Here is a 25,936-nt window from a genome sequence, read left to right on the forward strand (position 1 = left end):
CAGCCCTGTGAGGCCTTGTACAACTTTAACAGCCCAGTGAGGCTTGTTTCTAAGTTTTTATTACTGTATTCATTTCTCATTATCATTTGAGGCTTATACTTTGTAACCTTGTTTTCATTGTTTATCTTGTATCCTTGTTTGCCTGTTCACAGCTTGAAGTTTCTGTGTGCATTTCAACACAGTTAACCTTGTATCTTAGTATCCTTGTTTGCCTGTTGTAGCTTGTAGTTTCTGTGTGCCTTAACACAGCTTATATGATTTAACAGTACCTTTCATTCAAGCTCCTGCGCATTGTTTGATTCATTCCTGTTGGTGTAATATTAATATTGCTTAGGTTTATAATTACTTATTTTGAAGTTTTCATATATTACCCCATTTGGGCTTACTTTAGTTTTTTATAATATTGAGCCACATGCTGCCTTCTCCTACACTTGTAGAGGTTAGCAGCTAGAGGGCTGAATCCAGGTTCTGAGGAGGGTCTAAGACTGCACAGACTTAAAAGGAAGCCTTGTATTTCTGAGACTAGTGTAAACCACAACCTTGGGTCACGATCTACAAGACTGGCAGCAGGGATATGTGTTGCAGTAAATCATGGAATCTACGTCTCCTTGTACTTCAATGCAACTTTCAGCGTCCATTTTTTTCTACTGCAAAAAATGTGAAACTTTTGAAAATAGATTCTGAAGATACTGCCACCACTTCCCACACCTAAAAAACAAAACAAAAAACACTTACAACCAAGGAAACATCCAGTTCTTGGGAAATACCCAGCTCAACGTTCTTGAGAACATCATCAATGTTGACAACCACATCTTTAGATTTCAATAATGTTTCTGATGTTATGTCAAAGAACTTTAAAGGCAAAGAGAAAAAAAAAGAACAGTTACCTACACAGCATTAGTAAACTAGAAGATCCCTGTTAAGAGGGCTACTGTTCCCTATTAACATGACTGAGTGGTCAAAGCATTACAAAGGGATCTGTAATCTTCCAGCTTTAAAATAATGGAAGGTCTGATTTGGGGGTTGGATGTACATATGTTTAATACAGAAAGCTCTGCTTATGAGAAAAAAACTTTACATCCTGAATTAAAGATTAATTTCTTTCCATTTTAGAAAGTGTATAGTTTGCTTTTCTTTCCATTTTAGAAAATGTATACCTTGCTTTTCTATCACAACACACAAAGCAGCATGGCTCCCTTTAAGTGCTTAGTGATAACTGAAGACTTGTACATCTCCATAAGACACACAGGAAGCAGAAAACCATCACACATTAAAATATTATTAAGGACATTCAGAGTAACATCCAGATGGGGAATGAATCATACTGCTTGAATGTTTTTTAAAGCTCCATGCCTCTAACCTGCTTCAACCAATGCAGATCTTTTGTGTGTTCAACAGCTTCCAAGCACTGACAGTCTCCAACATAATATTTGTAATCTATGCAAGGGGCTCTCTTGTTACAAGAACATGAAGAGCTAAACGAAACAAATACCCTGCAGGTATTCTCAGGGTCAAAGTAGATGTAACGGGGGGGGGGGTGTTAAGTGCCGTCAAGTCGCTTCCGACTCATGGCGACCCTATGAATGAAAGTCCTCCAAAATGTCCTATCTTTGACAGCCTTGCTCAGATCCTGCAAATTGAAGGCTGTGGCTTTGTGGGGTGATGGAAAGCCACGTTTTCATTCATGCATCCAGCCTTTCATACTTAAAATGGGGGGGGATTATCATTATGTGTTAAATTAAAAACAGAGGACATGCTCAATAAGTCCGATAAACCCTGCCCCTTATTCACTTTAGCCTCACAGTGTGTCCATCATTTGAAGCACTTTCCTCCCAGCCTAGCTCCAATATCAGAAGTGAGCTGGACTGGGAAAAGCATGCTTAAAGCAATGAAGTGCAGCACATGCTCAAATTTCTCTATAAACCCCTCCACACACAAAATCCCTATTTCCCGTCATATAAATATCCGTCAGAATTAAAGACATGAAATAGATTTTTTTACATTACAGGGTTGTAGAGATGAACTTCTGTGGTGAAATCCATAGCATTCCTATATAAATACAATTATTGCTTGATGCTATAAATACATGTGTTGGAAGTGAAAAACAGTGCAGCATTGCATTGCACCTGATATCAGTACTGAAAAGGGGCAGTAGAGTGAGCAAAGGCCATTTATGCAGGGCTGCTTCCCCACAGTCACTCCCGCCGACTGCTTTGGGGCTTCCTTTTGATTATGGATGCCTTTCCCAACCGTCAGAGGTTGGCTCGCTCTCCCTGTGCATTTCTGTGCGTTTTCCGGATTCTGGCTAAAACAACATCTGGAAGACATGGGCAAATTGCGCAGAAACAGCGAGGCTACCTTTGATGGTCGGGAAAGGCATGCATAATCAAAAGGAAGCCCCAAAGCAGTTGGCAGGGTCACCGTGAGGAAAACAGCCCTGCTTAACTGGTCAAAGTGTTCAGGTCAAATCTGCATTTCCCTGTCTGTTCAGCAGCTATCTCTTTGTTACCTACACTGTTATTCTTAGGTACTTCCTTCATTCTGGCCTTTCTCTTTTTTCTGCTCTCTCTCTAACCTTCAAGAGGGCAACATGTGCTCTGTGAAACTCTCTTCAGGACCCAAAGTGGGTTACAATAATATAAAAATAATTTGGTTAAAAAAATTAAAACAAGTATAAAAAGACAGTGTAGCTCCATCTGTAGACAGCTATTTAACATATCTTGCCTTTCCTATCACAATATGGATGTCTTTAATAATAAACAATACACTTTCCTTGAAGCAACAAGCCTCATGTAGCCTTCATTCTAAAGCAGTTCTCTTAACAATGTTAACAATGAATTACTTTCCATGGAAGATCGTGGCTGCTTTACAAGTCAGTAATTTCTTGCAATAATCCTCATATCTCTTCCTACAATCTGTATTAACCTATACTCGCGTAGGATTGCTATGACATGGATAGCCACCACCGAAGTATGTCTACAGAGCAGTATCATTTTAAAAACTCCTTTCAAGACTTGTCACAGATTCCAGATGCAGCTCTGTGAAAAAACTACGACTGTCTGGGCAAATCCAGAACAATCCAATTCTCATCCCGCATTGGGGCTTTGGGGCGTGGGGGGGGGAGGCATTTTAACCAAGTGTATATATGCAGTGTAAACAGGGTTCCTAAGCCCCCAGTGGGGGAAGGGGATCTTTAGCCCCAGGTGCCATTGCCCACTGTTGCTCTTAGTGGCAGTGGGAGAAAAGTAAAAAAATACAGCCTTGTGTACTTACTGGAAGGGACAAAGAGTAGCTCTAGGAATGACTGGAAGCTATGGTTTACCATACAGTTTCTGGTGATTCCTAAAGCTACCCTTTATCACTGTAAAAACCTCTGGTAAGTACACAAAAATTTATCCTATGATGCTGAGCCCCCTTCCCACAACCCTTCCGCCTGTTGCCAGGCATTGCCGAGCAACCCTTACCAAATCTATGTTGAAGTAGACTTTATCTAATATTTTTGATTGTGTACAGTCACAGTGCTCAGTGTCCCAAGTTATTCTATGAAAACTCCCTCAAAAATAACAGTGACTTTAGACCCTAATGGATGACACTTTTATTTGCCTCTTATTTCAAATATAAGGCATGTTCCGACTGCACAGGAATACATACTTAATGATTACTTGGCTCTCAAGTACAAGAGAAAGCACATGGACATCTGAGATATTCTGCCAGTCATAACCTACAGAGCAAATACTGTAATGTGAACTTCCCTTGACAACATTTAGTTCAGGGTGATGAAAGAGTGTTCTGATCAGCTGTCCCCATGTATTAGCTACATCACAAGAATAGTATGTTCTCACATCTTGTCAGTTCCTAGAAAGCTTCCCAAATAGCTTCCCAACAATGATCCACATTTAGAAGGCCGGGCAGGCAGCCTGAAAAGCACAATCCAAGCTGCTTGAGACAAATCTTTTGACACAAGTACCATTTGTATTTTGCAGGCAAAACGCAAAGCACGTGTACAGCCATTCATAAACATGCTGCTGCGGCAACTGAAAAAAGAACCAAGTGGAAATACGCCAAACTGACAACTAGGCATGCACTGGGGCACTCCTTGCCTCAAGGTGGGCAGAGACAGTGCCAATAAGGTCCCTTTTAAGCTCTGAAGGTTTCAAAGGATACTCTGTGCATGCACAGAACCAACAGGTGTGCCTGAACACAGATCACAAAGCGGCTTTCATGGCCAATCGAGGCCAAGAGACCCCAGAAATTACCAGAGCTTCTGAAGCACCAGTGATGGATAGCAGGCTTCCCCATAGCCAGCCCTGTGCAATGCCTCCCACCCACCTCTTACCATCATCCCAAGATCTCCCGTAAGTGGTCAAGAGCTTAGGCCCTATCCTTGGTCACCAATCAGCAAGGTGATTAAGTTCCTCCTCAGGGGACCACAAAGCAACAGGCTGCAACTGTGTTCAGCCACAATCCAATCATAATAGTTACAAGAATCTAAGATGCCCAGGAAGTATATTTTGTTTGCTATGCAACTGGACCTGGGAGGGAACAGCAGTAGCAAAGCGTTCTGCTCTGTGCAAGCTCTGCTCTGGAAACTGGATGGTGTGTTAAGTACTGGAGTAATTGCTTCAGTAGTGTTTTTTATGGAGGCGGGGAGACATCTTGAATCTAATTATCCTGAAACAGGAAAAAAAGGGAGAAGAACCCAATCTTAAAAAACCAAAAGCTGGGTACCCAAGGTTGGGTGGAAAAGATAAACAACAGAGAAATGTCTTTAATTTGAAGGCACTGTATAAGAATTAAAACATTAAAAATGATAAAACATGGCACAATGTCATCTTATAAGGTTGATAGACCTATACCACATGCCAGACGCGTTTCGGCCAGCAGGCCTCCATCAGTGGTCAAATTAAACCCATATAATGCATACACAAGTATTTACAAATATCTCAATATATTCAGACAACCCATATACCAGCCCAGGCTTGCGTGTAGGGTGTTAAATAAATTTCAAATTGTAAAGCTTGCAAGTTGTTCTTATACTGGGCTGTATTGGTCTCCCATACAGAATCTGTATGGAAGTATCAACCTGGAAAAGCACTGGGCTGGTATATGGGTTGTCTGCATATGTTGAGATATTTGTAAATACTTGTGTATGCACTATATGGGTTTAATTTGACCACTGATGAAGGCCTGCTGGCCGAAAAGTGTCTGGCGTGTGGTATAGGTCTATCAACCTTATAAGATGCCATTGTGCCATGTTTTATCATTTTTAATGTTTTTAAATCCTTATATAGCGACTTAAAATATATTTCACTATTATTATTTTATCTTTTCCACCCAACCTTGGGTACCCAACATCTAAGCAACTTGCCCTGCAAACTAATGGGACAAAGGTGAATTGTGCTCAGATTTTCAGAGATATAAATAAGACTGCACACTCATATTGTTAACCAGAGTTTAGTCCAAGGATGAGGATGGCTCGTCTACATATTTAAAATAAAATTCTGTTAGTAATTAGAGTCAAAACCAAGAAAATTATTAAGCCACCCTTCCGACAGAACAGTGTCCTGGTTCACCATGATGAAAACTTAGTGTTTCCACATGTATCACTATTTAAAAATATAATCCTTGTCCAACAATTCTTTATTCAGACCAGAAAACCTATTCCCAATCAACAGTTTGAACACTCACCTTAGTATGCATTTAGGCAACTTCAAATTTCCCTTACCTTAATTATCCTGTTGAAGCAAGTTACAAAATCTTGCAGAGAAGCATCTGTGGCACTTCTGACACGGTTTAATTCCTCCATCTTAACGCACTTCCATTCAAAGAACTCCTCAAACAATCTCTCAGAACTCTCTGCATCATGAGCTTTACCATATGAAGCCTCCAAATACCCCTGCAATTTCTGGAGAACAAGAAAATATCACCAGAGGAAAATGTGGTGGAACCAAGAAAGGTCATGATTACGTGAACCAAAAAGCCTCTGCTCAGGGAAGCACTTTCTTAGCTGAACCCCCAATTCCTTTTGAGGATCAAGTAGCAAGTTACACAATGCAGCAGTGGCTTCAGTTATATCCAGGGTCTCCTTGAACCTGTCATCTATAGTCTGAGTTAAAAACAAGTTCTGATAAATGTGTTAAGGCAAACTCTGGGTACAAATAAACACTGTTTTCTTCCTCTTGAGACTGATGCTTGCTTCTATCCGATACTAATTCATATTGAACCACTGTGGCATAAATGTTAGCATGTTGGGCAAGGACAGAAGACTGAAGATCAAATTCCATTCCAACCATGGCACTCACTGAGTGAACTTACTACAATCACTTCCTCTCAGCCCAATCTACCTCACAGGGTTGCTGCAAGGATCAAATGGAGAAGGGGGAAACTATGGTCACCACCTTGAGTTCCTTGGAGGAAGAGCAGGATAAAAATATTAACTTTCCCAACTCAAGACGACAAGGGTACATGTGTCACAGCTGCAGCTTTTCTTTCCCTCAAAGTCAAAACAAGAGCGCTTGCAAAAAAACAAATCCCCCAGGAAGCCCTAGTTCAAGGTAGCCCCCAACTATGAAGAGACAGTTGCAACTTTGGTGGTGGTGGAAAGTGCCGTCGGTGGAATGTGCCGTCAAGCCACAGCTGTCTTACGGTGACCCCGCAGCATTGCCCACAGATGTAGAATAAGGAAAGCTGACACCTCACTTGGGAAATAAAATAGGCCACGTTTATTTAATTATTTATTTACACTGAGCAAAGGGAATCTGTGACAAACGCAGGCCAAGCCCGTTCCGAACTTATTCGCAGTGTGGGCGACTAGTGGGACGCAAAAGAATCAAACCCCCTCTTGTAACGCTTGAGGGAGGTGTGCCACTTCCTATTCCCCTAGCTGCATGGTCTATGAGTCAAGGATAACGGCAGCACGCAAGGGCTGCCTGTCGCCGGTCCGCACTTCAGGCCAGATTCCAGGTAACAGGGCTGGGAAAGAACTCTTCCCAAGACCATGAAGAACCATTACCAATCCACATGTAGTGAGCTTGACAGACCAATGGTTCCGCTCAGTATATAACAGCTTTGTATGTTTGCCGATGCACACTTAGTTGTAACAGCTTTATCATTCCATCTGCTCTTGGAAAACAGTAGAGCCATTCCCATTTTTACTTTAGCTGTGTTACACAGGTCCCCAGAAACTGACCAGCAAGGAGATGTCTGGTCAAGACATAGCTCTTCCTCTGCACAGTCAAGCTCGGAGGAAAAACCACCACCTTTTCTGATCTGCAAATGAAACTGGATGTTTGCAGCACTGACTAGCAGGAGACTGACCCTAGCCACCCATTCCCATGACTGTTTAAAACCTTTATAAATCAATTGTGCTTAAGATAAATAAGGTAGAAAATTAACACTTTAAATGTGCTTTTAAAAAAAAAACCAGAACTAACAGACCACTTGGAGCAGCCCACCATTAACAACTACATCAGTGTTGCTTGTCTGTTACAAAAGCCCTTTCCAAAAGTTATGACTGCTTGTACCAGGAGCTCATCAGATATAAAGTATAGGGAGCACATGCTAACCATGATGCTGCCAAAACGCACGCTCAGCATGTCATCTGAACAGGTGCAACATGCATATTTTGCATCCACATACAGCTTCAGTGTGCACAAAACAGAACCCTTCAAATTACAGCTGTCAGTTAACATGAACCAAACCCATTCAAAATACATGTGTTGCTCCTGTTCAGAAAGCATGGTGACCATGCTTATCAAGAGGATCTATGCACGGTTCCAGCACATGTTATATTCACATGTCCCAGAAGACATCAGATACACATCTGAAGAGGGCTAAAGCGAAGACAGAGGGAAATCCAGCTCATGCCTATAGGAGACAAAATACACAAAGGTACCTCAAGGAAGCGGTTGCTGGGTTAAAAACCTTCAGACAAAAGGTAATGATGGGCATCAGCTTCCCCCCCCCCAAAAAAAATGTGGGAAGCTTACAGGTAACCCAAAAAACATGAGGAACTGAAAATAAACATTGCTCTGTTTCATATGGGGCAAGTAAATGACCTTCTCATACTGTATGAAAGATACAGCAAAATGTAAGTCAAACTGCTTCAAGGCTGCCACCTTGTGGGCACCAACCAACACAACACCATCTATATGGCATTAGAAAAAATATATATCGGCACCTTAAAGACTAACAGCATTTATTCCAGTATGAGATTTCTTGAGACAGAACTCACTTCTTCAGATACAATAATCTTTAAGGTGCCACTGGACGTTTGTTTTGCCACAATAGACTAATGCAGCTATCCCACTTGAATTATACGGCATTAGGAAAGACAAGCGGGGGATCTGCAGGGACTTGCATGGGGCTTTTAACCCCCACACACAATTTCATCCCTTTCCTGAAAGCCCCCACAGCCTCTTCCCTTTTCCTGCTTTTCTCCTTCCCACCCACCAGCCAACCTACCTTTATCTGCCTCATCTTCACCTTTCCTGCCTTCTTTCCCTCTGGAACCCTCTACCTGGGTAAATTATGGCCTAGTTGTGAAGTGCCAGCTACTGGCTGGGCCCAGTTGCATATTGGGGAACCCACAAAGATTTGCTGAGCACTTCTCCCCCATCCCCCATATCCAATTCCTCACACTAATTCCTGTTTCTCTCCTCCTGGCAACCCCCCATCTTCACCTTTCCTTCCCTGCTTCCTTCTTCTCTTCCCACCCACCAACTTACCTTTTATCTAGCCCCCAAAGTCAGATATGTTACTTCATTTATAACCCATCTTTCTCTGCAATGGGGACCCAAAGCAGCTGTTATTATTCTCCTCTTCCATTTCGTCCTCACAACAACACTGTGCTGTAGATTAGGTTGGGAATGTATAAGTGGCCCAAGGTCACCCAGGGAGCTTCCACAGCTGAGTGGTAATTCGAAACTGGGTCTCTCCAATCCTAGTCTGAAATTCTACACACTACACCACGCTGGCTTTTGTGGGTGGCTGCTGTTGAACAGCAGCAAGCAGCCCAGGGATTGCTGCAAGACCTGGCCCTGATGAATCCTCCCTCAATGGCCAGAACAGGCTTGGAAAGGGTCCTGCCCCCTCCCCGAGTTTTTAGTTTCTGTCAGTAAGGCTTGAAGCCCGGCAATACTGTTGTTTGCCTAGCAATGGCCATTGTGGATACTCATTTCTTAAAGCTACAGATGCTGCTTCTATTATTTGGGAGAGGGGGTAATCCTCCAATAAATATTTCGATTTCAGATTTTTCTGTCAATCTAGGGCTTTTTCAGGTTTGTAGAACGATCTGTCTTGTCTGCTCATGGCTCCAGTCTCTGGATTTAAATATCCCCAGATTTGGCCATATTGAGAATTAGACATATTGATTATGACATCTAGTATTGTTTTGAATACCTATGCCAGATTAACAGCTTCTGGACAGTTCAAATTGCTGCAGTTTTACGGCAGCCCAGAGGTTTTTCAATAATAAATACCATCATATTTCTCTAATACTATAGACACCCACTGTGGAATTGTCTACATACATCATAAATATTTATTTAAATGTCCTGTCCCTGCCAAGGGCTCACAGTGATTATGAGGATCGTAACACAGTATAACATTTTCATGTACAAGAAATGTTATCCTGTGCATTTATATAACCTTCTTGAAAGGAAAAGGAGGGGCACCAGAATGCACCACATTCTCCTGCCACTTTCCAGAGAACCACCAGATGCACCCATCAAATATGGCGGAATGAGACATCAACACTGCCTGCAAGCAGTGACAGATCAGCACATGTCCTTTGAGATTATGTGTTTAAACCTATGAGCGACTTATACAACCAAAATGATGTACTTAGTAACAGGTGTGTGCGTTTCTGTTCCCAACCTGTAAAGTTTCGAGACGCTCAGAAATGGGCAACTCATCCACTTCCACAATGAATTCTTTTATGGCACAGTATAACTTCTGCTGCATTTCATTTCTTTGAGGAATCAAGTTTTGTACTTCATCCTGTGCAGAAAGAAAAGCATGTTTGGGAAGGTTTGTTTGAAATTTTCTCTCCCACACAGGATGTTTACATATGACACTTCCAACTCTCCAAAATATTTATCTACAGACCACTGGTTACTTATTAGCAAAAAAAACCCCAACAACCCTGCAACATTAAAAAGACAGACCATGGCCTGCGCTTTCTGTCCAGATCAGGGCTGCTACTGCACACAGGCTTCATTCCAGTTTCTTATCGAAACAAGAGCGCCAGGGGGGTGGGGAGAGAGAGAGAGCATCTACATGACATCATCCACTAATTGGTCACTTTGAGTTTTCTGCTGCTTTGCTGCAATCTTCCCCAAACCTGGTTTGGTATGATCTTGAAAGTGTAGAGTCAAAGGTGCTATTTACACAGCCCAAATAATGCACTTTCAATCCACTTTCACTGCACCTTAACAATCATTTGCAAGTGGATTTTGCCAGTTCACACAGTAAAATCCACCTTCGAACTGCACTGAAATTGGATTGAAAGTGTATTATTTGGGTTGTGTAAATAGCACCAAAGTGTTGCTAAGAAACAGCAGGTCCCACCCACATCAGTGCCATTTGTCTTGACCCACCAATTTACCCTCCCATGCCCCCAGAAGGCTTTTGGAAAAAACAGCAATTATATTCTGAACGGTGAAAGGGGGGAATGGAGCAAAAAAGGTTGAAAACCACTGTGCTAAACAGAGCTTCTGCCGGAAATGTTGAAGAGTTATTATCAGAGTTAAGCATGACCTAACATTCCGTGGCTGGCTAGGCCTCCTGCGGCAGACTTTGTACAGTGCCCATGGATTCCAAAAGTCTGGGAACCCTCAAGTTAAGGCATCCTTTTTTAATCTTATTGCATTATTTCAAGTTCTTAAAGGCTGCAAGTAAAACTTGCGCTTGTTCCTTCAGCTTTGTAACATTCAATTTTGATTTTTTTACAAAACGTGTGGTTTATTTCAAGCATTAAAAAAAAAATAGCCCAGTTCCCCTTGCTTTCCAAACTTCTACAAACACAAATCTCTGCAACCTCCTTATCCAGATCCTCAGTTTGGGATCTCACAGAAAAAGAGCATGCATGCACTCCAAGAAGGGAGCAATCCATACCCCTAGCCTCAACCTGTCTTCAAGAAGCAGATCTCTCCCCAGTTCCACAATCAGGACCCTTTTTGGGCACTCCATTTAGGCTGAGGGGGAGATGTAATAACTTCTCACAATAATGGACTCTTTGCCCCTTTGCAAATATAGTACACCTCACATTGTTACAGATCCACACATTATTGAACATACAACATTTGAAATAAAAATTCAAGATCGTTTTTTCAACCATAAGCAAAAACCAGACCATCCTAAGATATGATTAGCATGAAAAAAATGCAAAACTCCACACACCATATACTTGCATGAGCGTATTTCCTCTTGAGCAGTGTTATATTCTACCCAAATCTTCTCCAACTTTTCTAAAGAGGGAGGAGCAGCGAGCCATCCTTCTGTTACTGCTTTTACAGCTTCTGAAAGGTTTTCTCCAAAGCGATCACTCATACTGGCATGCCTGGGTGAAAAAGAGAATGGAAATAATTAGGGAAAAATATATGTTTAACATGTAAGATTGTTCAAGGCTTAAAACTGCCATATAAATAGCTCTACGTTTCATACGATGTAATACATTATATTCTACAGGATACCGAACAAAATGAGAACACCAAAAAAAATGTTTGTAATAAGCATGGGAAACTACCAAATAAAAACGGTAATGATGATCCAGTAATTATTCTTGACAATCCAAATTTACATTTGTGCATCCAGGTCTAGAAGAAACTGTTGAGAATTAGGTAGCGAGATTCATTGCATGTCAGACAGACAAGGGTTAATATTGATTGTATAGGATGCTGACCAGTTGTAAAAGGTGATGTAATCTCAAATGTGTCAATTAGCCATTGGTCAGTGGGAACTTCATTGTAGACATGCTTGTTGTCACGTATACAACTAATCTACATTTTACTGCTTTTGCTATTTCCTTTGTGTTGTAGTGAAGGCAGTAGCCAGTTACAATTTGGATCTCATCTAGTGAAGATGGGGCATTCTGTTCTTTAGAAATACCACGTTTGTAAGCTTAGAACCTGCCAGGACTATTCTGGCAAGTTTAGGAAACTTAGCAATGTAGAGAGGAATTTATTGTTTTAATCTCCCGTGAACCTTTTCCCTGATTTAGAAAGTAAAGTTTGATATTTTTACTAAGACAAACGACTCTGTCTTTTGTGTGTGAGAATGCTTAACTCGGACTCTCACTAGCCATAACCACATGATCCATAACCTCTGATTAATGGTAGCAGCTGATTCCAACAAATGGTAGATTCAGACGGTTCGTGGTTTTACTGGCTAATACAAGTGAAGTTATGACACACACATTTTGAAGCGGGATTTTTAAAGGGATTTTTTTCCAAACCGATTACTTGCGCCACGAGAAATCTCTTCTGTGTTGGAGCCGGCAGCTTGTCTGTGAGGGACGGCAAAAGAAATTATCCCAGCGCTTGTAACCTGAGAGGAAGGAGGGTTGAGCTGCAAGGATGGCGAATGACGGAGAGAACGGGGAAGGCTCAACCTCCGGAGCCGCATCGAGCACAAATCCAGGAAGCATGAAGTCTAATGCAAAGGGCCCCCAGACGGTAGTTCTTCCGTGCCTTGGCCAGACCCCATTTCCCGTATGGAAAAAGACTGTTGAACTGGCATTTACCGCACAGGGGATCAGTCACGTACTCACTGAAAATTGGCCAGCAAATGCAGACAGTGAGGAATATAAAAACTTTGTGAAAGCTGATGCCCAAGCAATGTGCATGATTATTAATGTCATAGCCTCAACAGAAACCAGCATTATATTGAGTAGTAATACAACCAAACAGTTGATGAACGAGCTCACTGAGAAACACGCGGCTCTTTCTGACAATCAAATAATGGCTTTGAAATCTAATCTATTTTCAAAAAGAATGCCTGGGAATGTTACTTTATTGCAACATTTGAAACTTATGCAAGGTTTGGCGGCCGATATCCGATCGACAGGCGAACAGATCTCGGATGAAGATTGCCTTACCATATTTCTTGGAAGTCTGCACCCCAAGTTTAAGGCAGAAAAGCGCAACTTAATGGGCAGACCGAATTTAACCCTTACTGAGGTTACAAGCGTCTTGAAACAATTTGAAGCTGACGAGACTAGAGCAGATGAATGTCTAATGGAATGTCTGTATTGCATGTTCATGAAAGAAAGGGAATAAAACGTTTTACATGTGGGAAAAATGGGCACAAGTCTTTTCAGTGTAGACAAAAGACCATGAGGGGACGAGACTCCTCCCCCACTCTGTCAAAGCCCGCGAAAACCACACAAAGGCCTGACCGGCAATAGCGCCAACCAGCCACAAGAGGGAGCCATTACAAAGGAAAAAAGCCCACGGATCTCACAACCCTAATGCTTATGAGAGATTCCTATGATGTTTTATCAATTGAAGAGACTGTACAATATGTGAAGCGGCTTGTTTTGGATAGTGGATCAAATTGTCATCTAGTAAATTCAAGAGAATCTTTTAATTTCTTGGAAGAATGTACAGACGCTTTGATTACAGCAAGTGGAGAAAGATTTATGTGTAAACAGAAAGGATCTGTAACTGTTTTTATTCAGAGTTTATGTGGGACTGTTATGGAATTAAATCTGCAAGATGTTTATTATGTGCCAACTGCAAAAGAAAGCATCATTTCTGTGAAGAAGATAGCACATGCTAACTTTCAGGTGCTAATGGCAAAGAAGGATTGTAGAGTGTTTGACCCCAAAGGGAGAGAATATCAGGTTCTGTGTGAGGGACATTTCTACTTGGAAAATATTGCAGATCAGATAATGGACTCTGATGATGATGACTGTGATGATGAGAATGCTTGTGAGGCACAGGATGGAATTGATGGAGAAACAGATCATGTAGCTGCTTTTAATGAAGGATTGGAAGTGCAGAAAGTTGTGGACTGTGTACAGAGATTGCATTTTCTCTTGGCATGTAAAACTCGGGCACAGAAATTTTAATTCTGTTAAACAGCTTTTGAATGACTGTGATATACCTCTGAAAGAATGCACTAAGAATAAGGAACATTGTGAAACATGTGTTAAGGGCAAAGGTAATGCTCCAAGGCATGTACAGCGGGCCAGCAATGTTAAGACAGAAAACCTAGAGGAGGTGCATTCTGATTTAATAGGACCACTCATGGACTCAGCAGGAAAAGCGAAATATATTTTGCATTTCATAAACAGTGCTTCTCGATACGCTCATGTTTACCTATTGCATTCTAAGGCTGAAGTTGCAGAGAAATTCAAAGCTTATGTTGCCTTAGTGAAAAATAAACATGGCAGAGGAATACAGGTACTATTTACAGATGATGGAAGTGAATACATTAATAATCAAATGAAGGAAATTCTTGAATCTGAAGGAATAGAGCATGCCACTTCTGTACCATATTCACCAAAGCACAATGGGTTGTCAGAAAGGTTCAACAGAACTTTAATGCAAAGCGCAAAATGCCTATTGCTACAGGCAGGCTTGCCTTATCCCTGCTGGGGAGAATGTGTAAATACAGCAGCCTACCTATACAACAGATCAATTTCTACTGCCATTAACATGACACCATATGAGAAGTGGAATGGCAGAAAGCCTAACCTGAAATATTTAAAGGCATTTGGATCTCATGTATTTGCATACATCCCGAGAGAGAAAAGGGGGAAGTTGAGTCCTACTACTGAGCTTGGAATTTTAGTTGGATACCATCCCCATTCAAAAGGGTATCGTATAATGGATCCAAAGAACTTTAAGGTGCAAGCATTGAATGCAGTGTACATTGATGAGAGAGATGTCATAAATGAAAAGCATGTTAATAACTGCAATAACCCTGAGGTTTGTGAGGAGGAAGCCAGAGAGATTCCATTTACAGCATGGGAATTCATACCACCTGTTTCTGTGGAAAGTCAAGAGACTACAGAGACAAAAGGGGATAAGCCCGGTGCTGAAGGATCAGCTCAACATACTCCAACCTTAAGGAGATCTGCAAGGACTACAAAAGGCAAACCAGCAGAAAAACTCAATCTTTTTGATGGAGTGGACAGCCAACTGGAGCCCTCAAGTTGGGACGAACTGGAAAAGTTGCCCAATGGTGAGCGGATGAGATGGCTAAACGCAATTCAAGATGAATTAGAGTCATTGCAGAAAAATAAAACTTGGAAACTGACCAAGCTCCCACCTGAAAAAAAGGCAGTGGGATGCAAGTGGATCTTCAAGATAAAGCAAAATGCTGATGGAACTGTGGACAAATACAAGGCAAGACTAGTTGCAAAGGGATTTACCCAGAAATATGGAACTGATTATACTGAAACATATGCTCTTGTGATTGGGCACACAGCAATAAGGACTTTGTTAAATATAGCCGCATCAAGGAATAAAGTGATACTGCAACTGGATGTCAAGACTGCCTTCCTAAACGGCGATTTAACAGAGGAAATATACATGGAAATTCCACCTGGATTAAAGGACTGTGATACTAAAAATCAAGTTTGTAAACTTGAAAAGACTTTATATGGTCTTAAACAATCTGCTAGAGCATGGAATCAAAAACTTACCTCACTACTAGAAGCTCAAGGCTTCAAACAAGGAAAGATAGAAAAAAATTTATTCAGCAGAAAGGTGAATGGACAATGGGAATACGTTTTAACCCTTGTGGACGACTGTCTAATTTGTTGTGACACTGAAACAGCCGCAAAGCAAATTGCAGACAAGCTGAACCAATCAGTAGAAGTGAAACTACTTGGTGAAGTGAAAAACTATCTTGGTTTCTTTCTATTTCCATTCCAAGACAATGGATTTTCAATCAGTCAAAGGAACAAAATACTGGAATTTCTACAATTTATGAATATGCAGGACTGCAAAACCAAAAACACTCCGCTTGACCCTTCATATATGAATCTGGAAGGAGGTGAATTATTGAGCAACAACCACAAGTATAGAGAAGCTATTGGGAAACTACTATACTTAAGCAATGTTAGTAGACCAGACATAAGTGCAGCAGTTGGATTCCTGAGTAGAAGGACCAGTGCACCTAGAGACTATGATTGGAACGCAATAAAGCACAAAGAAAACCATCGACTTGAAACTGGAAGTAACTCCAAGTGATGAGCCGAGACTGATAGGCTACATGGACGCTGTTTTTGCAGGAGACAAAACAGACAGCAAATCCACAAGTGGATATCTATTCTTCTTTGAAGACAACCTCATCGCCTGGACTAGTCAAAAACAGCAAATTGTTGAAACTTCTTCAACGGATGCTGAATGCACAGCTGCCAGCAGCGCGTGTGTGGAACTAGAGGAAATACTTGTACTACTACGCGACTTTGGAATAGATGGACTGACACCTGTTACAATGTTTAAGGGCAATCAAGCATGCATAGTGATACTGAACAGCGAGAACGCCAAGAAAGGAAAGAAACTTCTTCGAGTCAAAGTCGACGCGGTGAAGGACAAGCAACAAAGGGAACTTGTAAATGTGAAGTACTGCGAGAGCAAAGAGATGGTGGCTGACATTTTGACAAAGCCACTGCATAAACAATTTGAATATTTACGTGATGCATTATGTTTGTATGCCTGAATGCAACAAAAGCTTGAAATGGGGCTTGTTGAGAATTAGGTAGCGAGCTTCATTGCATGTCAGACAGACAAGGGTTAATATTGATTGTATAGGATGCTGACCAGTTGTAAAAGGTGATGTAATCTCAAATGTGTCAATTAGCCATTGGTCAGTGGGAACTTCATTGTAGACATGCTTGTTGTCACATATACAACTAATCTACATTTTACTGCTTTTGCTATTTCCTTTGTGTTGTAGTGAAGGCAGTAGTCAGTTACAATTTGGATCTCATCTAGTGAAGATGGGGTATTTCTGTTCTTTAGAAATACCACGTTTGTAAGCTTAGAACCTGCCAGGACTATTCTGGCAAGTTTAGGAAACTTAGCAATGTAGAGAGGAATTTATTGTTTTAATCTCCCATGAACCTTTTCCCTGATTTAGAAAGTAAAGTTTGATATTTTTACTAAGACAAATGACTCTGTCTTTTGTGTGTGAGAATGCTTAACTCTGACTCTCACTAGCCATAACCACACGATCCATAACCTCTGATTAATGGTAGCAGCTGATTCCAACAGAAACACACAGTTTCCATATTATATATGCTGCAGCCCATTATAGAGCAGCATCACCAGGTTTATTTTAAATCTACTATCTGGCTGAAGACATGCATAATTCTTTGTGCAAATAAAATGACAAATGCATATGTAACAGTATAATCAGCTTCCTTAAAGAGGAAGTATCATCATCATCATTACCTTTATTAGGCATTTACATCATAAACCATATACCATAAACAGAATTACAAAATTGGTTAAAACAAATTACATTAAAAGGACATTACTTAGAAGTACGTATAAACTGCTCGCGAATCCTTTGTGCAGACAGGAGAAAACCAGGTACTTGTTTGGTATCGGTAGGGTTTCTATCAGATAAAAGGTACATCATCGACTGCTGATCTGAAGGACTGTTCACTAGGCAGTAGGGGTTTTAATATAAGTATTCCTCGGCTTCATGTAAAGCTGGCAGTACAACAGACTTGATTTTCCTGGTAATTAATTTCGACCACTGGCTTATGTAAGAATTTCCCAGCAATGCAGGAATATAGCCAGGATATTCAGTTAGAAAGCGCAGACGTAACCAGAACTTAATGGTCTGGATCCAAGCTCTGGTCTCCAAAAAACCCTGTCCCGTCTCAAGGCACAGAGCTGCATACCCTACGCAATTGGGGACACCAAGAATGCGGCATAAAAAGGTGGACTGAATCCTAAAGAGGAAGTACTGAACCTGTACTATGACAAAAATCACTAGTCTTCCAGCTTCCTGGTTTAAGCTGGTTTTGGTCTAAGAAAGCTGGTACTAGTCCATGAAAATGAGGAGGCATTGCTACCATGAACTAAATACAACTTATTGTCTAATCAGATGACTACACCACAGCCATGGCTATCAGGGCAACTGACCATTTTTCCAGGCACTGCTCCTGCGCCAAATTTACAGAACTGAGATTCACTTCATCCAGTTCAATAAGGACTTCACAACATTTTTCAGTGGGAAGTTGAATAATAACACAACTAATGAACCAAGACTCAACACTCTTCCCTTTTGTAGATGGTATAGTGAGAGAATGAGCTGTGATCCATCAGTATCTCCAATTCAAATCTCGTATCTGCCTCAAAACATGCCACTCTCTTCCAGACAGTCCCTGGTAATACTGAGATTACACTAGGTTACCTTTCAACCGCAGACCACCCCTTTCCCTCCTTACTCATCTTCTCTGTGGTTGTTTTTGTAAGCAGTCGGACCCCTCCTACTGCTAAGGGGTGCCACAAAGGCATGGGGGTCAGACTGGCATAAGAGCAAGACACTGCTACTCACAAAATGGATGCCTCTCAGAGAGTTTAGGGATCCATCTTGTGTGTCTAACTTGGGTGGGAAGGCAGTTGGCAGCTGTACCTTTCCCACGGCCCTAAGGTGTGCCTGGCTGGACAATGGAGCTAGCTAATCTCCATTGTATCACCCTAAAGTTATTTAATCAGCGTTCCAAGCAGACTATTACTTACCCTATCTGCACCCATCCCAGCAATCAATTAGTATTCAAGAGAATAGCCCAGGCATTCTCTTGGGTCCTGACAACTCATCTTTTTATTTGGACCCCAGAAAAGCAATAAATTCTTTGTCTCTGGCTTTCCTGCCAGCTTACCTCATACTGCCTCAGGACCTATTTTGGGGTATAAATATTGGTCCTTTGGCCATTCATAGTGTGTGTCTTGGATCTGTGCATGCACGCCCCCCACTTGCGTGTGGGCTCTTCTTGGAAACACTGGTCATTTTCCTCTTCAGTGCTGTTTTCCCTAGACATCCCTTCAAGACTAGTAACTATCGCCCATCCCTAAATCCTATCCAACTTCCACCCGTTTTGTCTTAGTCAGCTCTTGCACAATTTGTGTGTGTATGTCTATTTCTTGAAAATATATTTATTCAGTAATAAAACTCAATTAATTGTTCAACTGCCTGCTCATTTAAGAGTTTTCACCAGGGATTATCCTGGTATACATAGGTTATTGATTCCAATTATACTCTCTCTCTGTTAACCTCTCTCTCTGTCTCCCCAGCTAATTCCCCCAACTAAAATGGAGAGTGCCTACTTAGGGTAACACATGACACTGCCTTATACTGAATCAGACCCTTGGTCCATCAAAGTCAGTATTGTCTACTCAGACAGGCAGTGGCTCTCCAGGGTCTCAGGCAGAGGTCTTTCACATCATCTACTTGCCTAGTCCCTTTAACTGGAGATGCCGGGGACTGAACCTGGGACCTTCTGCATGCCAAGGTTGGGAATAATAATAATAATAATAAATTATTTGATTATGTATATATTTCTGTAAATGTGTGCAGGTTTTACATGAGTTTCAATTGACCAGTGATGAAGGCCAAATAGGCGGAAACGCGTCTGACATGTGGTTAGAGATATCAATCTCAGGAAATGCCATTGTGCTATTTTAACGTGGTACCCAGCTTCTGTTTTCTAGGTTGGGTTTCATTCCCCTCCTTTTTCTTCTACCTTCTGCATATCAAGCAGATGCTCTACCACTGACCCACAGTCCCTCCCCTAACACCCTTCCCCCACCGGCCATCATCTTCTGTGTGCATGTTATCACACCTTGGGCTTTTTGTGTATCTGTATGCTTCCTCTTGTTTATGTTTGCTTGTCTCCACCTCTTCTGGCAGCCATTTTGTAGTGGTACTTACCACCCTGCCTCAAAATTCCAAATGTGCCCTCAGGCTCAAAAAGGTTGGAGACCCCAATATAGACTGTACCTAACGTCTTTGAGCTTCTCAAACTTCACAGCCAAATTTCTCATAGTCGTTCCAACATATGTAGACAGAGTGTTCTCTAAATATTCAAGCGTCTCCGTATGAGCTTTCTCCTTTGCCTGCATTGATAAAAATGAAAGCATTATAGCAAATAATTTAAGCTATCTATTGTATGAAAAGGCAAAACTAAAAATCAACTTCAGAGTATTCACATACAAACACCTTCAAGACTAGTAACTATGTCTTGAACACATGAAGCTGCCTTATACTGAATCAGACCCTTGGTCCATCAAAGTCAGTATTATCTACTCAGACCAGCAGCAGCTCTCCAGGGTCTCAGGCAGGGGTCTTTCACATCACCTACTTGCCTAGTCCCTTTAACTGGAAATGCCGGGGATTGAAGCTGGAACCTTCTGCATGCCAAGCAGATGTTCTACCCCTGAGCCACCGCCCCTCCCCAGCTCTTAGTCAGCTCTTGTACAATTCATGTATGATATTGCTTGAAAATATTTATTTTTATTCAGTAACAAAACTCATTTAATTGTACAACTATAAGTTCAATCACTCTGTCTCCAAAGGTCTAGAACGGAGATTATGCTTGCCTAATCTAGCTTGCAGACCCTGTACTTTTGCCACATGATGCAGTGCTGCCTATTTGGTTGGACCAGCTCTGAACTCTCTTCTCAACGGCTTGGTGGACAACAAGGATAATCACGGTAGAAGTGACATTTAGACTATTTATCAAAGAACTACGTATTTCACTAAGCAAAGAAAAAGCCTTCAGCAAAAGTCTAATCATTACAATAGAAGCAAGAGAAACCAGTTTGATCATTCTTGCTTAAAAGGCAGCAGAGGCACAAGATTCAGAATCCTTCTTTCCACCATACCTCCAGTTCACAGTTAAGCTTTTCAACGTTTGATTTAAGTTCTTCATACAGATGGAGAAGATTCTGATTCTCTTCCTTGAAAGCCACGTTTTCCTCTTTCAGCTTTATGTTCTCCTCTATAATTTTTTGCTCCTGTTTGATTTTTGCCAGGCTAATGTTTGATGCCCTGCTCAGGTCACAAGCCATCATTTTCTCCCTGTTGAAAAACAGAGACAAATTTCATCCTCAGATTTCAGAAGCATGCTTTATTATTATTGCCCGTCCAAGGCCTCTGGCAAACCATCTTTCCGTACTACCTGGAATTTAACTGAAGATGTTTATTCATGGAGGCAGAATAAAGGCTAGTCTATACATGAAGATGGGAGGGAAGGTGGTATGGTATAGCCTGATCTTGTCAGATCTCGGAAGCTAAGCAGGGTCAGCCCTGGCCAGTGGTTAGATAGGAGACGTCCAAGGAATACCAGAGCTGCTATGCAGAGGAAGGCACTGGCAAAACAACCTGATAGTCTCCTGCCTCGAAAACCCGATAAGGAGTCACCATAGGTTGGCTGCAACTTGATGGCACTTTACATACACACACATACATACATGAAGATGCTTTATATTGAGTCAGACCATTTGACTGTCAAGGTCAGAACAGTTGAGACCTGGACAGCTTTTGCCAGTCCGAGGTCTTTCACACCACCTACTACCTGATCCCTTTAACTGAGGATTGAACCTGAGACTTCCTGCATGCAAAACAGACACTCTACCACTGAGCCATAACCCCTCTGTGGCTTCACTAGAATCAAGTGACACAACTTTTATTGCTTTGTATTACTTTAGGCTAAAGGTGGGGGCTGAAATTCTGAATAATCCCTCTTCCCCCAACTCACCCTTCCATAGAAAACCAGCATGTCAGAGACGGAATTTCAGTTCAGCTCAACACAGCCCCACGCTATTATTCTACATTAATGGAGGTTTTTTGTGAGAAAGCATTCAGGCACCTTCCTCTTATCTACCACCTGAAGCAGGAGTTCAGGAGAAGCTTTGACACAGTTCCGCCAATGCCTATTTACAACCCAGGCATGCCATTTGTCCAGGTAGGTGATCTCCCAGCGGTCAAGCCCTCCCACCTGACCTTGCATTTGGGCCAGTAAGAAAAATAGTGGGGGGGGGGGAAGGTTCAGAAATGGTGTCACGCAATGCATCAATGCCACCTCCAGACGAACTGGAAATTCTATTGCAATACCATAGAGTTTCCAGAACGCTGGTAGATGCATCAACACCTTGTCTGGGTGAAAAGGTCCAGCATCAGGCCTACCCCTTGTTTGGCCCCCAAAGTTCCCAGGGGGGTCAGGCTGTGGCCTGGCATCTCTAGTTTAACTTCATCCACCTTTAAGATACAAGTATAAGCCTTCATTCAGCTGGTTGGGACTAAGGCTACAGAGAATGAAATGTTTTGCCACTTGCTTCCCTTCAGCCTATGGCTGGGGGGGGGGGGTAAAATTGAACTCCAACTGTCCTTGGTGGTATAAACAACTGAAGGGAGCATAAATCTGTGGGGCACTACACACACCATTCATTAGCTCTATACTTGATGAGAGAACCATCATCAAGAGGCAGACTAAGCCCAAAAAGGAAGTTGCACTTACTGTTAACTATAGTTGCTCATGTTGGAAAGTTAACAACACTTGGAAAGGACTCAACAACATGACTTTCTCTGAGCCAAGGAACACCAAAGCTTTGCTCCTGAACCAGTTTTCAAGGGGTGTGCCCTAGGACATTATTAGTCAAGTCCCTCTGGATATACAAAGGACACTCTTCCTCACCAGGTTCAACATAAAATTAATTACATAATATGGTCTGGAAATATTTTCCGTTTCTCAGCATAGCTTACTTGATAAACGGCACATGATTTGCAGTATTATTCTCATTCCAACTGTTCAGAGGCATATTATTCCCAAAGCCCCCTTTATTATTTGCTGGAAGGTTAGCTCTGTTTGACCACACTGAAGTTGCTGTTTTTGCATTCCTCGACTGGGATTTAAAGGAATCTGCTTTGGTATCACCGTTATTACTGCTTATGGGACACTTGGATCTTTCAGCAAATCCTTTTTTAACCATTACTTCCCCAATATTCAGTACACCGCATTCTGCCACTGCAAGAACGGTACCATCATGACATGTGCCTTTGCATCTTATTTTCACTTCTTTTTCAAAAATCAAGCTATTCAGGAACTTCTTCCCCTGCAAAACAAGTTTTTAAAATGTTACAGAATAGTTCACAATGGAAATCTTTGCCACATAGCTGAGAGTACTCTCACACAGCATGTTTGCAATCATGATATATAAATATAAAATTTCTCTATCCCTCTGTCAGGCCAAACTTCAGCTTCTGAGAAGTTTCAAGGGGAATGCCCAAAGTCTCCGAAGCCAGAGCAGAGGCTGAGAGAGACTTCCAATGGTCAGAACTGGGCCTTCCATCAATTTGCAGGACTTCAGGCCAAACTAGACATGTCAGGGTCCCTGAGACTGCCCTGGTTTGTGCTGCCAGTTTAAAGCAATGAGTTCCCACTGAAAAACTCCTTTCCACAGTGCCATGGGCCAGGACCACTGCGGATGAGCTCCTCCCTCCCTCCTGAGCTGTTTTTCTGACCCCCGCAATGGTCCAGACCAGAACTGGGCCTCTGCACCATCACATCTAGTTTGGCCATTGTTCCTAATATGCTGTTAACAGAAGCAACAACCAGCTACACAAAAAGCAAAATATGCAATTACATGAAGTTGTTTAAAAGAATTTTGGTAAAGAGCACATCTTGGATCTCTGTGTGGGTTTTGTGCATTTCATCTGCATTGATTCATCACCCTTGTTGGAAACACAAACTCTCCATAGAACTACACATCTTCAAAATAAAAAGGGAACAATAACCTCTAAAATGTAGGATGAAAATAAATGTCAGTTTATCACTCTGCTAAAAGGACACTAAAATGCCACTAAGTGAAATCTTTAACTACTATAAAACAAAAGGAATTAATTTGCTCTTTTGTTTCCTGGTTTCAAAAGAGGCTTGACCACTGAATAGTTTATATGCACATGGAAAACAAAAGATTAGCTCACCTGGTCAAACTGATTCAACTCTTGATTAACTGAAATCTGTAATCCCCAGAGTCTATATTTTTTTGCCACACTAGGAAACTGCAAGTCCACAGGTATTTCAACTATTTCTGACCGGTTAAGAGTCTCGGAGTTCCCATAATCAATATATAATACCTGACACTGTAGCAATTAAAAGAAAAGCTTGTTACATGTTGAAGTTATAATCAACAATATATAGAAGAAGAGTTGGTTTTTATATGCCAGCTTTCTCTACCACTTAAGGAAGGATCAAACCATCTTACAATTACCTTCCCTTCCCCACCCCACAACAGACACCCTGGGAGGTAGGTGGAGCTGAGTGTGACTAGCCCAAGGTAACCCAGCTGGCTTCGTGTGTAGGAGTGGGGAAACAAATCCGGTTCACCAGTTTAGAGTCTGCTGCTCATGTGGAGGAGTGGGGAATCAAACGCGATTCTCCAGACTGGAGTCCACCACTCCTAACCACCGCTCTTAACCACTACACCACGCTGGCTCTAATAATCTATAATCAGGGGTCCTCAATGTGGTGCCGTGGGCACCATGGCGCCTACCGACACCTTTCCTAGTGCCCGCCAAGTGTTTTTAGGAAGTGGACTTGCCAGGTGGGGCTTTCTCTCAACAAGGGTTCTGATAGGTCACTGGAGATTTGATTGCCTGGTCAGATTTTTAAAAATGTTGCTTTGGCAACAGCTGCCAACATAACACAACACCACATTGTGCCAGAATCCCAAAGGTGCCTGCAGACTCAGAAGGACTGGGGACCCTTGCTTTAAATGGATAATTGAATCTGATTCTGGGGCCATCAAAACCAAAGATGCTACAGATCTCCAAGCAAACTGCCTATTAAACCGGAAGAAACTCCACCCAAATCAGCCCATTAAAAAAGTGAAAGGAAAAAACCCTCATATTACGCTTTCATTTTAGCAGTCTGCAAACTATTTTTTGAAATCAAAGTTAGTTTTAATCATTCAGTACTGAAAAATGCAAGACAAAAATCAAACTATCAGTGTGAATGACATTATTTAAGGTTTGAATTTAAAAGACCTGCATCATTTCAGTAGTATTGTATTCTACTTATGAGCCCATATCATACTCAACAACAACATTAAAAAATAAAGTTGGCTAGTCTTCCTTACCTTTTCGTCATTGATAACACATAGCACTTTACATCTATACCAGCATTTATCTTCAGAAAAGCACCCACCATAAACCTGCAGTTCAAAAAAAAAAATAAAGTGTAACTGCACATAATAGAAAACAGAATTCATAACCGTCTATCACAAGTCATTTTGCCCCCAAGTTTCTAGTTTAATAATTCAGGGGCATGTTGTTTAGTTAAATCGGATTTCTTAGGGAAAAGCAAAGACGGCTTCTAAAAGCAGTTAACAGGCCTAACTGTACTAAACTATATAGTGTAGTACTACCTCATGAGATCTGCAAGATCTGAGCAAGGCTGTCAAAGATAGACATTTTTGAGGACATTAATTCACAAGGTTGTCATGAATCGAAGTGACTTGACAGCACTTAACACACACATAGCTCATGAGAATATTTCTTACATACATTGAGAGTGCATTTTATACATGGACCAAAGGTAGATTTGGCTGTGTTCCAAAAGAATTATTACTGCTTTGTTACAAAGACTAATCACAGCCAAGAGAATTATTTCTACCACTTAAGTCTAAAAATGCATTTTCTAAGAATGCCAAGAGTTTACCAAGGGAATAATTCAACAACTGACATGGGTTAATATTTATTTATTAAATTATAAAACTGATCACCATTTTTTCATTTTTAATCTCAGACAAGACAAATAGGATCTACAGGGCTGGTGTGTCTTGAGCAGCAGCCACCAACCTCTACTGACCCAACTTTTGAAATGAAGAGCCTATTCCAAGGGATGCAGTTTCAATATTTCTTGTGCATATTACTATCAACCAAAATAGACTTGTTTTAATATATGCAA

General features: G+C 41.4%; 1 protein-coding gene across 1 annotated transcript in view; it reads right to left on the reverse strand.

Moving 5' to 3' along the window:
* Positions 1–25,936, reverse strand: part of STK31 (serine/threonine kinase 31) — a 41,506-nt gene that overhangs the window by 14,299 nt on the left and 1,271 nt on the right. Inside the window, exons 4-12 of the mRNA XM_056857079.1 lie at positions 25,107–25,181; positions 23,953–24,111; positions 22,732–23,081; positions 20,853–21,048; positions 19,969–20,084; positions 11,401–11,560; positions 9,877–9,999; positions 5,726–5,905; positions 736–852 (exon numbers count right to left, since the gene is read on the reverse strand). Coding sequence (XP_056713057.1) covers positions 736–852; positions 5,726–5,905; positions 9,877–9,999; positions 11,401–11,560; positions 19,969–20,084; positions 20,853–21,048; positions 22,732–23,081; positions 23,953–24,111; positions 25,107–25,181 — 1,476 coding nt within the window. The remainder of the gene's footprint in view (positions 1–735; positions 853–5,725; positions 5,906–9,876; positions 10,000–11,400; positions 11,561–19,968; positions 20,085–20,852; positions 21,049–22,731; positions 23,082–23,952; positions 24,112–25,106; positions 25,182–25,936) is intronic.

The sequence above is a fragment of the Euleptes europaea genome, chromosome 11 (genome assembly GCF_029931775.1).
Source record: "Euleptes europaea isolate rEulEur1 chromosome 11, rEulEur1.hap1, whole genome shotgun sequence".
Lineage (NCBI taxonomy): Eukaryota > Metazoa > Chordata > Lepidosauria > Squamata > Sphaerodactylidae > Euleptes > Euleptes europaea.